The 14,256-nt window shown below is 39.2% G+C and overlaps 1 protein-coding gene across 4 annotated transcripts in view; it reads right to left on the bottom strand.

Moving 5' to 3' along the window:
- The window catches only part of SESTD1 (SEC14 and spectrin domain containing 1), a 151,372-nt gene that overhangs the window by 14,742 nt on the left and 122,374 nt on the right, over nt 1-14,256 (bottom strand). For all 4 annotated transcript variants that reach the window (XR_007454355.1, XM_049615426.1, XM_049615427.1 and 1 more), the window contains 5 exons: nt 8,019-8,213; nt 7,380-7,494; nt 5,790-5,949; nt 1,666-1,747; nt 455-577 (listed from right to left, as the gene is read on the bottom strand). Coding sequence is in view for 3 of the 4 variants with exons in the window: in XM_049615426.1 (XP_049471383.1) it covers nt 455-577; nt 1,666-1,747; nt 5,790-5,949; nt 7,380-7,494; nt 8,019-8,213 (675 nt within the window). In the remaining variant the exon portion in view is untranslated. The remainder of the gene's footprint in view (nt 1-454; nt 578-1,665; nt 1,748-5,789; nt 5,950-7,379; nt 7,495-8,018; nt 8,214-14,256) is intronic.

Below are 14,256 nucleotides of genomic sequence, written 5' to 3'. Positions count from 1 at the left end.
CACACACACACACACACACACACACACACACACACACACACACACACAGAGTTTATATTGTTATACTAATACTGAGGAGACGAAAAAACTGGGACTTCTACTTTACTGATATTAACACATATTTCTTATTAACTTTAGTGAGTGAGCAGTTGGATTGCCTAAAAATGGCATAGTATGTAACACAGTATATATAATGACATAGTATATAACAGCATTCATATAACATATAAATCAGAGGGAGCATATACAGAACCTGTATTCAGGAGAACATAAACCCTCTCAAGTTTATGCAGGCTAGTTTTGATGTACCAGCTGACACTTTTCTTAGTTCTGTGATATTTCTGAAATAACATGACTAACCTTCTTGGACTTGGAGGGTTATGTTACATTATAATCATGCAGAAAGCTATTCAAACACTGAGCTTGTAGAAAAGGAAGATAACTAGTTCTGCACCTGTGCAACATCAACAAATTTTCTATGCTTTTCCAGTAAAACTTTTGTTTCCTGAGCATCATCACCCAATCTGATGTGGGTCTTAAGCAGGGCATCCAGAAGTTCACTTAGCCATTCTACTGCCTAAATAAAAATAAAGAACAATGAAGCTCGATTCATAACTCTTATTATATCAAAACGTATTTATAAAAAGAAAAATTACTACCATGTGATTAATTAACCCACTAGTTATAACCTAACTTCTTAATAGCTCATTTCATTCAATGCCAAGCTACATGAATTAATGACCTCTCCTCCCCGTCAAAATCTGTAAAATCTAACAAGATGTATTAAAAAGAAGCACTCTTTTATTTTTTAAAAAAGTGTTTATTTTTGAGAAAGCACAAGAGGGGGCACGGGGGGGGGGGGGGGGAAAGAGGGGGACAGAAGATCCAAAGAGGGCTCTGTGTTGACAACAGTGAGCCCAACTGTAGGGCTTGAAGTCATGAACCATGAGATCATGACCTGAGCTGAAGTTGGATGCTCAACCAACTGAGCCAACCAGGTGCCCCAAGAGAAGCATTCTTTTAGTATCATGTGGGGGTGCCTAGGTGGCTCAGTAAATTAAGTATCCAGCTTTTGATTTCGGCTCAGATCATGATCTCACAGGTCATAAGATCAAGTCCCACGTCAGGTTTTGTGTCTGACAACACAGAGCCTGCTTGGGATTCTCTCTCTCCCTCTTGCTCTCTTTCTCAAAAATAAATAAATAGATAGATAAATAAACATTTAAAAAATAAAAAATAAAATCAATATCCTATGATTTGTATTATTAGAAGATCGTGAGTTTATGTAATATAGATCTTACATGTTCTGTGATGCTATCTACATGGAGATAACATTGTTTATCTAGTTGAAAAAAACCCTCTTGCAGGTTAAAAAGCAACGTGCTACACCAGCCTTAATCCTGGCATGTAACTCACAAGAAAGTCAACAGTAATAATAAATAATCCCAATTTCTAGTTAAATGGAGAATTTCATTGAGAAGATAAGCCAAATAAGACCAGTATGGTAACTGAAAAGAAAAAAAAAACACTATTATTTTAACAAGATAAGCTAGAACTTGACTTAATGCATTTACTTTCTTGGACCATGAAAAATACACTTTTTTAATAGGTGAAATCAACATTTTAAGAGAAGACAACTACATCATGTGCCTGATTGATCTTTACCTGGGCAGCATCTTCTTCACATTTAAACAACTGCACCATCTGAAGCATCTTTAACCTTCGCACATCTACCATGTCTTCACATCTAATAAACCCAAACATAAATTTAAGACACCATTTCAGTTTCGTTAATAACTATTATAACATCACCATCTGGCACACATATTTTATAGTATATTAAAATACTTAATCTTCCACACCATGGAGACTTCAACTATTCTGTACTGATTTGTAAGAATTTTAAGGATATCTATGTTACATCAAAATACTTCAAAACCCTCAAGACACCTGAATGATACCTAATCACACACTCTCGAGGATAGAATGGATTCTGCAAAATACTGAAGCAAAGCACAAACATAGTGGTATACTAAAATCCAAAGAAATCTCCACTGCCAGTTAGCATTAAACAAGCCTCAAAGATAAGATTTAAAGTTTGTCAGGGTGCCTGGGTGGCTCAGTCAGTTGAGGGTCTGATTCTTGATTTCTGCTCAGGTCATACATGGTCTCATGGTTTGTGAGTTTGAGCCCTACATCGGACTCTGCACTGACAGCGTAGAACCTGCTTGGGATTCTCTCTCTCCCTCTCTCTCTGCCCCTCCCTGACTCATGATCTCTCTCTCTCTCTCCCCCACCTCCCACAAAATAAATTTAAAAACTTCAAAAAAAGTGTAAACCTTCTCAAATACTAATTTTGAAGATGATGCTCCAATGAAATAAGACAAAAATGTTAACATTTTTCATTATATTACCCAAAGCACTATCTAATTCTAAATAAAAAACAAAACAAAACAAAAAACACTCCCATCTGTTTTCCAAAGAAGAAATAAAGCTCTATTGATCTCTGGGTGTAGAGAAATACAATTCAGAGTATTTTTACATTTTATTTACTTATTTATTTTAATATTTATTTTTGAGAGAAAGAGAGAGCTTGCATGGTGGAGGGGCAGAGAGAGAGAGGGAAATGTAGAAATCTGAAGCAGGCTCCAGGCTCTGAGCTCTCAGCACAGGGCCTGATGTGGGGCTCAAACTCACAAACCGCAAGATCATTACCTGAGCCGAAGTCGGATGCTTAACGGACTGAGCCACCCAGGTGCCCTAAGTATTTTTAAACGTTAGTGTGGTTTGCCCTATCTAATATACAGATTAAGCTTTCAAGGTGACTTGACCTAACTCAGCTCTGATCCATTCCCTTCATACCCATGCAATTCTATGTTACTTTAGACAGAAGGGAGAATTCAAATTCACTACAATGCCAAACACCAATAACCAGTTACCCAGGAGGCACTGGGCTCTGCTACAGTCAATGTTCTCCAGCAAGCTGAATAACAATACAGAAACCATGGTCACAAGGCTATTTTTTATAAGGACCTCCTTTATGAAAGCCCATATTACTAAAATGACCTTAGTTAAAGGAAACTCTACAAGGGACTAAAAGGAAGTGATTATGGTAAGAATTGTTTAAAATCTGAAGCTAAACAATGTAAGGCACTGTAATGATGAAAACGCTATCACAGATATACTTAATACACGCTTTCAGGTCTTGGATAATGTGCCTGGAAAATGTAAGACATGGTCTAAACTATTAAGTTGGTCGCATTTGGGGAGGTGGACTTCTAAAGAATCAATATGGTAAGTGCTACTGTGGAGCTACGTAAAGAGTTCTATGGGAGAGGGAGGAACAAGTGACCAAACATGCCTTAGAAATCTAAAAGAAAAGCCTTCCAAAAATAAGTATCCCTGAGTCATGAAGAATAAGCAGGAGTCCATCAGCCAGAAAATGAAGAAAGAAGTATTCTAAGTCACAGATTCATGAAACAGCACAGTGCATTCAGGAAAGTAAAAACAACTGTGTTTATATGAGAAAGTTGCAGGAAATAAGATTATGCAGGATTTAATTATGAAGGGTCTCCCACACTATTTCAAGGAGACAGAACTTCATGTGAGAAAAAAGGAAGTCACTGAGTGGGGTTTTATGATTAGATATGCACTTTACAAAGAGTTACTGTCACGTACAACAGACTAGAGAAGAACAAGGCCAGAGGCAGATAAGAGAGAAGATCTTAAGTAGAAAACATTCAGGATTCAGAGAAAGTAGAATTTAAGACATTTAACTAGGCTATAAGAGATGAGGAAGAGTATGGATTTTAGGATAAATCCTAAATTTGGTAGCTGATGGTAACTTTGCCTGGAAAATTAAAAGACAAGAGTACATTATCTGAACATACTAGGTCTGAGGAATGTATGGGGGAAAATACCTGGAGATACTAAGTAGGCAAGTGGGATTACAGGTCTAAAGCAAGGGCAGGGGTGGGGTCAGAACCATAAATACTTAGTTACAATCACATAAAGTCATTAAAGTAGTAAGACTGTCCAGGGAGAACACACAGAATGAGAAGAGGATTTGGCCTCAAACCCTGAAAGCAGTGAAATTAGTGACAGAACAAGAAATCAGCAAAGAAAACTGAGAAAACAGAGTGCCAGGATGAGGGTGTTTTCAAAAGAAGACAAAGTTGTCAGAGTGTTTCAAGAAGAAAGTAAGTCAGTGGTGTCCAATGCTATTCAGTGTGATCAAGCTATGTTAAGACCAAAAATATTCCCCGGATTTTGAGCCAGATCAGGCATTTACTCAATACGGCAATTACAAAGTCACTGGTGACATCAATGAGAAGAAGTTCAGTGAAATGGTGAGGGTAGCAGTGAGACTGGGGAGGGCTAAAAAGTAAATGACAGTCAGTGAGAAAGTAGCATGAGTGCAGATTAGACCTTCAAATGACTAAGCTTTCAACAAGGAGAACTCTAGGGCTAGATGACAATGAAGCGGTTGAAGAGGACAGTATATGCATGTGTATAATTTTTTTCTTAATAGGAGAGATTTAAGGATTTAAATGAGAGGCAGAGATCAGAGTAGAGAATGAGAGTGGAAGGGGAAAACTTGAGGCAGTTGGCTTTAGTAAGAACAGAGTTACTTTGTGATTAGAATAAATAATGAAATGCTAAGTTTGCAGATACTAGGCTAGAAGGAATTTCTGCCTAATGCATATTTTCTGCGTGATGTAGTGATGTGTTGTGAGGTTTTACTGATGATGTTAAAATTTCTAAGTGTGCCAACATTTCATACAACCATGCTACACTGTATATACTTTCATATATTTAACCTTCTACTTTGTAATGCTCTCCAGTTACTACTGCAAATTGAATTTTCAAAGAATCCTTTAAATTCCTCGCTGTATAACTGAGAACAAACTGAGGGTTGATGGGGGGTGGGAGGGAGGGAAGGGTGGGTGATGGGCATTGAGGAGGGCACCTTTTGGGATGAGCACTGGGTGTTGTATGGAAACCAATTTGACAATAAACTTCATATATTAAAATAAATAAATAAATAAAATAAATAAAAAAATAAAAAAAATTTCCTCGCTGTATATCAAAGAAAACTAAATAGCCTCTTACCCAGAATCTATTGTCTATTCTTTCACAGCAAATGAGTACAATGGATGTGTGACAATTTGTGACTCAGTTCAAACGAAGAAACTGATCAATCCAGATGACACACTTAAGAGCATCTCTAAACTAAATGAAAATGGAAAAGAGCCAAGTTCTCCAAAAAGCGTTTTCTTTTCTTTTTTAATATTGTTAACATTTATCCATTTTTCAGAGACAGAGCACAAGCAGGAGAGGGGCAGAGAGAGGCAGACACAGAATCCAAAGCAGGCTCCAGGCTCCGAGCTGTCAGCACAGAGCCCAACGTGGGGCTTGAACTCACGAGCCGTGAGATCATTACCTAAGCCGAAGTCAGATGCTTAACCGACTGCATCACCCAGGCACCCCTCCAAAAAGGGTTTTCTTAAAGGACAGAAGAGTCACAGGCTACCGTGAAGATATGGAATGTGAAGTACTTGGGTGTAAGTGAAATTTCACCAGTGGGTAAAAAGGGAAAAGGTAGCATTAATTGAACAAACTGTTGTTGTTAGTACAATTACACAGAATAATTCCATTCACTAAAACCTAACACATGCCTACTATATCACAGGTGAGAACTTATACTCTGTATGGAAAATATAAATTATATCAGTTATTTTAATATTATGTTATTTTAGCAAAAATTAACATTAATAGTCAAACTTTGCCTTTGTTTCCTAAGCTGCATATCTTCCATCACTCCTTGTATGTGGTCCACATTTTCTTTATTTTCAATGGTGACATCCTTTCCATAGGCCCAGGATGCCTGATTGGAGATCTGATCCAGAAGTCCTTGACCTTTTTCACGCAAACCTTGTAATCCTACATCTAAAAAAAAAGTTCCTAGATTTAATCTCTTAAACAAAAGAGGCACTTTCCCTCCCTCAAGTAAATCCTCTCAATTGTACTTGGATTCCAAGTGGAACAGCTTTGTGCATTAAACTACCTTGGGGTGGAGGTCTCTGAACACTTCAAGCAATAAACCCCTTTTAATAGTGGTTCAAATTGGAGGTCCTTCTCGTGCCAAATTCTCCATAAAGAGAATTTTCGATTATTTCTCAAAATTGAAAGCAGGAAGTAAGTGTGAGAATTTCTATCTTGGTTATAGTAAGATTTTTCAATTTGTTTCCTTTTTGCTTTTACGTAGTCCAATTTTTAGGAGGAAACAGCAAACATTTTGTTCAAAAAAATGTAGAAGAGTTACAAGACTTCAAAGCATTCAAGCAATGTATGATCACTGTGAAAAAAGGATGCTGAATGTTTTGAGTACAGGCATCGTCCAGCTTATACCAAACAAGAAGCAACATTTGGGTTGATTTACAGTACTCCAAACTAGACAAGCATAGAGGAATTCTTTTTTTTTTCTTTTTTAAAGGAAAAATATGATTCCAGAAAGCTTCTGACACTTTGAAATGAAGTGCATTGGGCATATTAGATACAAAATATGTATTATGCCTGTCATGTGTTAAAATAACAAAGACTGCAAACAAGTAAAATGCCCATACAAACATGATTTTTCAAACCCATTCCCTCAAATCCTTTTCACTAATTAATCTGGTTCAATGGTATGTCATCATTTTCGACTAAATCTCTGTCTCAGGTTTCTGCTTCCTTGCCTCCATCCCCCTTTGCCATCCTATCCCCCTCAATATAACCCTCCCTTCCCATTCGCACATCTACTATCTTCTCTCCATCATGACCTAGGGAAATTCACTGTATTTCCTTCCTACTGTAGTAAAATGTTAAAAGGCCTTGGTGTCAAGTGAAACGGGACCATCCTCCCCTTGGGAGAGTAGGTAACCTTGGCAATATTCCCAGTTTGGAGAAACAAATGCACAGAACCAAACCGACTATGTATTCACAAGGTTAGGATATAGCAACAACAAAAATCATTGCATAAAACACAGTTTGGGGCATACAAGGTTTACCACAGAACACTTCACAGCTAATTACAGTTTATGCATGCACTACAAATAACTGTTCATAGGATATGCAAGACATAGCACCTGTAGATATAGCTGGGTAAAGAAGAAAGGCTAAAGGCCCAATGAAGGAAGGGTGATTGGCCATCAATGAAAAATAAAAATTTTACCATGTATTACACCCTTCAAGGGAATAAAACCTATTTTATACTAATTTTTCCTATGTTCCCTATAAATAATTCTAATTAGTTCAGTACAAGTTGACTTGTCTAACCATAGTAATGATATTTCTAAAAAAAGAACCCTTATGTTTCAGCATTTTTAAAATCTGCTTACCAACACTTTTCAGCTTCTCTTCAAGCAGTTTTAAAGTCTGCTGAATCGATGCTCCATCAGCTGGTGCTACATCTACGCACAACATCCCTAATAAGCCATCCAACTGCTGAGACAACTAAAGCAGAGGGACACCAAAGAGATAACCCTGATGTAATCAGCATCTAAAGTGTTTAATGATTAATGAGGTTTATGTCTAATGAGGTTATCACAATTACACTTGAAAAAAGACTATGCTGTTAAAAGACAAGGACGAATAATTAGGATACATGTTATCTGAAAGACAGAACACATAGATGCATGCACCAAGAAGACAAAGATTTATATCCAGGTCAGCAGAATGTAAAAAAAAGTACTGCAACTTCCATTTCAATCTAAGTTATAAAGCATAAACAGAGAAACAATCAAAATAAATATATCAACTAGGTTGGAAGACTAGACAAAACAGGTTTATGTGCATGCAAAATGACTTAAAAATGAAAATTAAAAAAAAAAGACTTTTATCATCTCTCCACAAGCAAATTATTCTATTGTTCCAGAAAAATAATTAGGAGACATGCAAACCTGCAAAAACTATGTGCAGATAAGTATAAGTGTTCAGATCATTTGAAGAAAAGAAAAGCAATCAGAGTAGACACTTACATCTTGGGCAACACCATGAAATTCAAGAGCTGCTTGTAAGAGATTCTGCCTAAATTCCAGCTGACTGGCCTGTCGGTAGCAAACATCACTAAGTTGTTGCTGCAGTGACTTCAGTTCCACAAGATCTTCCTCATCCCCAGCATTTAAGAGTGCTGCAATTTGCTGATTAAGTTCCACATACACTGCAAACCATTCCTGTAACACACATGTTGTAAATTAAGGATCAAATTAGTTCCTGAAAAACTACATTACATTTTATAATTCCTTTAGATAAACCAAGTAACATATACGACAATTTTCGAAGGCAAAATTTCTTCGAGTGAAGATGAGAAGTCCCCAACCCCCAAATCCTTCCATTCCAACCTGGAGCTCACTCCTGACAACAGCTGTATCTATCCTATATCCTTATCCTGGTCTCTGAATGTTCCATTTCCTTTCTTGTTCTACCTAAAACCTGTCCACCCTCAGAGAAAAGTATTACCCGACCACTTTTTCTCCCTTTCCCTCAAAACCCACTTCTCCTTTACAATGCATGCTATTGGACAACATCCTTCCAATGCTTCCCATTACCCAGGGAGCATGGCAAAGGTCACTGCCCCTCTCTGGGCCAGCCTTCCCATGGGCTCCCACCACGTAGACATTCACCCGGCACTCTTAACTCTTTCCCTGATTCTCTCCCTCACTTCCAACCATCCTATCCTCACCCCACCTTGGCCACCTACCCCAACAGATGCAAACTCTTATCATTTTCATACACTACTATCCAGCCCCCAAATCTTAACTTTAATAATCTCATTCTCTGACCACCAGCTCCTGACTCTCCAATTAACATCCTTTAGGATGCTCATTCCTACAACCCCATGTGATTGGCCAATTCAGTGGCCTGCTTGTTTTACTTTCCAGCACTCAAGAGCCTCATGTCCTCATGTCTATCTTTGGTCGACTATATAACCATCTCCCAAGGCAAGACCCATGCTCATGCCCTGCTCTCTTCCTTTCATCAGATTCCCCTGCAGAATCCTCAGACCTGGGTTTCTGTGCCTACTGTATACCTATACCAGAGTAGCAACATAGCTGGATAATAACAACTATGTGAACAGCTGTCTTTTTAAATAAAGATAAATTAAAAAAAAAATACACACATACACATACACATTCTCTATATGAAAATATACAAATATATATAACCTCAAATAGAATTTCAGCAATCCTACTACATTTCTCTAGTCAATTCATTTTATCATTCTCCCGATTATTTGTTTTCTTTACTCCAACTCCCACTCCCTTTCCCTCTCTTCACTCTAAAAATCTAGCCTCTTATTTCACTAGGAAGCAATTAGAGAACTCTCTCATCTTCTTACCAACAAATCTATGACCCTCCCTCCTTCTGCAGCCCTATGCTTTGCCCTCCCTACTAAAATAGCACACAAACAGTCCCTGCATCTAAGCCAACCCCTTCACTCATGCTACCTCTGTCCTCTTTTGCCTACATAAGGCCTTGCTCTTGCACTTATCTTCTCTCTCCCATCATGAACTCACTCTTTCCAACTGGATTATTTCTACCAGCATACAAATAAAATGCAGTATCTTATATTTAAAAACAAAATATACTTAAGACAGGTGCATTTAAATTAACTTAAATTAAAAACAACAAAAAAACCCCAAAACCCTTAAGACCAAGACCATCCCTTAAATAAATACTCTACACTCACTCTACCTTCTCATTTCCCATTCTCTTTTTAATCCATTCTGGTCAGGATTTTGTCCTTCCTGCTCTTACCAAATTCTCAGTCTTTATCTTACTGGGCGCCTCAGCTGCATTTGACAAAGGCAACCACTTCTTCCTTGAAATGCCTTTTTTCTCTAGTTCCCTGAGACACAGCAGCTCCTCTGCTGGCCCTCCTGCTTTTTTGCCCTCTAAGTTTAGGATGGCCGGGGCTCAGCTTTCCAAAGTCCCTTTTCTTTTTAAATCAGTACTCTTTGGGCTTGGATGAGCTCACCTACCCATGTCTTTGAGTAACCTCCATGCGCTGGTAATTCCCACATTAATATTCTTATCTTAACCCCTTCCCTGAATCCAATGCTGATATTCAACTGCCTACTAGCTATCTCCATTTGGATGAGCATTACACACCTAAAATTTAACCTGTCTCCAAAGCTACTAGTTCTAAGCCTCTCAACCTGCTTCTTTCCCAGTTTTCCCCTTCTTCAGAGGTGCTAAGGTCAAGCACCTGATTCTTCCAAGAGCAAGCCTTACTGGCTCAATCTCAGGAATGTGACAACTTCTCATCACATCTACTGCCTCCATTCTTAGTCTCTTGTTTTCCTATTTTGTTGTCCTTCCCTTGTCCCTATTCTCCATATGATAGCCAATGATCTTTTAAAAACATAAATCAGGGGTGCCTGGATGGCTCAGTCAACTCAAGTCATAATCTCAAGGCTCATAGGTTCGTGCCCTGCATCAGACTCTTGTGCTGACAGCCCAGAGCCTGAAGCCTGCTTCAGATTCTGTCTCCCTCTCTCTCTCTGCACCTCCCCTGCTCGCAATCTCTCTCAAAAATAAATATTAAAAAAAAAAATTAAAAACATAAATCAGTTCTCTGCTACAAAATCCCTCCAATGATTTCATCTTAACATTTAAAATAAATGTCAAGCTCCTTTCCATGAGCTAAGTGAACATGCTTTGGCCCGAACTCCCTCTAGAAACATGGTTTTGTGTGGCTCCTTAACTTGTTCACAGACATACTTATTATTCCTTTACTATGGCAAGTAAGCTCCTGCCTACGGGGGTTTTCACTTCTGTGTCCTAGATCTGAACTTCCTTTTGCCTGAATTACTCCTTCATAAGGTCTCTCATTAAATGTGATCTCAGAGAGGCCTTTCCTGAAAGCCTTTTCTTACCTGCTTTCCACTCCCTCTTTCCCAATATAAATTTAAGTTCTATATTATAAGACAGTGTTATATACCAAAGAACATAGAATGATATGTGACATATATAGTATGTGCTCAATAAATACTGAATGAACATGTAAGATGCTTTCTATTAGATACTGCAAATTAGCTGACATTAAATTAAGTTAGATAACAGGTACTGGTCTAAATGTGGTCTACTCTTGTGCCCTATACCTAAAACTTGGGTTTTGCTTATTTGTCACATTGTTTTATTGCTTGAACTACTACTATGAAACCTTTGAAAATTATTATACAGATGATGTAGTCAGATGTAGTGAAAAAAACACTGGATCTGAAAGACAGGCTCAAGGTCTTTTTTCCTTACAAAAGGTATGATCTTCATTAAGTCGCTTAATTTCTCAGAACCAGTTTCTTTCTTTATAGCAGTGATTTTCAATGGGAGGTTATTCTGCTTCATAGGGAACATTTCCCAATATCCAGAGACACTTTTGGCTGCCATAACTGAGGAGGCACAATGCTAATGCATCTAGTGGGTAGAGACCAGCGATGCTGCTAAATTACCCTACAATGCACAGGACAGCCCCTACAATAAAGATCTATCTGGCCCAAAGTGTCAATAGTGCAAAGTTGAGAAACCCTGTTCTATACACAACACTGATGACACTATTATCTGTCTTACCTATTTTATTGGTTATCATATAAATTTAATTATATACTACCATACACGAAATACTTTTTAAACCATACAGTGATTTTGTTATCTTTTTTATTTAAAAAATTTTTTTTGAATGTTTACTTATTTTTGAGAGAGCGAGCGCATGAGCGGGGGAGGAACAGAGAGAGAGGGAGACACAGAATCTGAAGCAGGCTCCAGGCTCTGAGCTGTCAGCACAGAGCCTGAGGCAGGGCTCGAACTCACGAGCCATGAGATCATGACCTGAGCCGATGTCGGACACTCAACCAACTGAGCCACCCAGGTGCCCCCATACAGTGATTTTAAAGGTTAACGGAGAGTAGGAGTTAAGATGGCAGAACAGGGGCGCTTGCACGGCTCAGTCTTAAGCATCTGACTTCGGCTCAGGTCATGATCTCATGGTTCATAAGTTTGAGCCCCGCATCAGGCTCTGCGATGATGGCTCAGATTCTGGAGCCTGCTTCGGATTCCATGACTCCCCCCCCCCCCCCCCCCCCCCCCCCCCCCCCCCCCCCCCTTCCAAAAATAAAAAAAAATAAAAAAAAAAAAAAAAAGATTAAAAAAAAAAAAAGATGGCAGAGCAGCATGGAGACCCTGAGTTTATCTTGTCCTTAAAATGCAGCTAGATCAGCACCAAACCATTTTGAACACCTAGGAAATTGACCTGAGGATTAACCCAATGGCCTGTATACCTTGAGCCACAGAACTCAGCAGGTACGCAGTGCAGAGAGGTGAACTGGGGGAGAGAAAAGCTGTAGAGGGCAGGGAGCTGTTTTTGCAGACAGAAGACACAGAGAGAGAAAAGGGGGAAAGTGTGGTGCATTGGGGTCCTGCAAGAAAAGCATTCCCTTGAAAGTAGCTGGAGAGAGAAAGAGTGAAGACTGAATAAGTAATCTGTTCCCCAAAACCACTGACAGGGAGAAGGGAGAGGGTTTCAATACCACCAGGATTCTATAAACAGTGGAGCACAGAGTCTGAAGTTTTGGAGTTCAGTGCCTGGTGGTGCTCTGGTGAGGAAGTACGGCAAATCCCCAGGAGCAGACAGCAGAGTCTTAGAGGTCCGTGTGCCACATGGGGAAAAGTGGTTCCCTTGATTGGAAAGTATTTGGTAGAAGCCATATGGCCTCCCCAAAGGAAAAGGTCCCAGTGGACCCCACAGAGAAGCCACGTTTGCTAGTACTGGGACAAAGATGCCATAGTGCAGTGAAACCTGGGGCCAGCTATGTGTTGTAATTTGCCATAATCTCTGAACCTCTGTCACTGCACGATCGCATGAACTTTTTCTGGGGCAAGCCGGCACCTGGCCATTGCTCAGCAAGACCCTCCACCAGAGAGTCGGCAGGCGTCCAAGCCACAGAGGTCTCTGAAGTGTAAGGTTTTGAAACACAACCCCATCTGAGATAAAACACTGGAGGGAGGTGCTGCTTGGCAGGCAGACAGCTGGGACACGGATGGGGTGGAGGCAGGGAGTGGATGGAGGCCTGAGACAAAGGAGGGGTGCTTGATTGTGGGTTGGTGAGGGCACGAAGTTCCTATGCCAGAGACTAGGGAGCTGGGTGAAGCCATTTCCACCTCTCCTGCACACACACATGTGCACATGAGCATGCGCACATTGATCCACCCCAGTAGCCTAAGCAGTGCCACCCAGTGGAGAACAGAGCCATTACACCAAGCCCCACCCAACTGCACCCTGCCCTCCAAGCACATTTCCTAGAAGACCAGAACATGTCACTCCACCTGCTCCATGTATGAACTATAGAGTGCTTCATAGTTACAGTTCTAGGGGAAACTGGATGTAACTTCATTTGGGTTTCATTCTGTTCACAGGTTCATTTATTTGCTCGTTTTCCTTGCTTCTGTTTTTGCTTAAATTGTTTTTTCTTTCTTTTCTTGCTCTTTCTTGGATAGAGAGAAAAAATGTTTTTACTTTATTTTTTATAACTAAAATTTTTTTGTTCTATTTCATCTTATTTTATTATATTTTTTAATTTTTACATTTTTTACTTTTTCCTTCTCTCCTTTCCCTTTTTTTCTCTATCAAGCTTCTTTCAACAAGCAGACTGAAAGACACCTAGGATCTAGCTTTGATTTTTTTTTATTTCTAAATTTTTATTAATTTTCTTTCTCCCTCCCAAATGAAAAAATGAAGGGATTCACGCCAAAAGAAAGAAGAGGAAGAAATGACAACTGGGACTTAACACAGATGTAAGTAAAATGCCTGAACAAGAATTTAGAACCATGATAATAAGAATACAAGCTGGGGTTGAAAACAGCACAGAAGACACCACAGAATCCCCTTCTGTGGATATTAAAAAAAAAAAAATCTAGTCAGGCCAAAATTAAAAAATGCTATAACTGAGAGGCCATCTTGAACGGATGCCACGACAGCAAGGATGGATGAAGCAGAGCAGTATCAGCATTACAGAAGGTAAAGTTATGGAGAATAAGGAAACAGAAAAAAGGAGAGAAACAAAGGCAAAAGATTACAAGACACAGAGAACTCAGTGACTTATTAAAGAGAAATCTGAATCATAGGAGTCCCAGAAGATGACAAAGAGAGAAAAAGAGGCAGAAGGTTTATGTGACCAATTCATAGCAAAAACTTTCCTAATCTGGGGAAGGACACAGACA

The sequence above is a fragment of the Panthera uncia genome, assembly GCF_023721935.1.
Source record: "Panthera uncia isolate 11264 chromosome C1 unlocalized genomic scaffold, Puncia_PCG_1.0 HiC_scaffold_3, whole genome shotgun sequence".
Classification (NCBI taxonomy): domain Eukaryota; kingdom Metazoa; phylum Chordata; class Mammalia; order Carnivora; family Felidae; genus Panthera; species Panthera uncia.
This window is presented reverse-complemented; position numbering and strand designations above follow the sequence as displayed.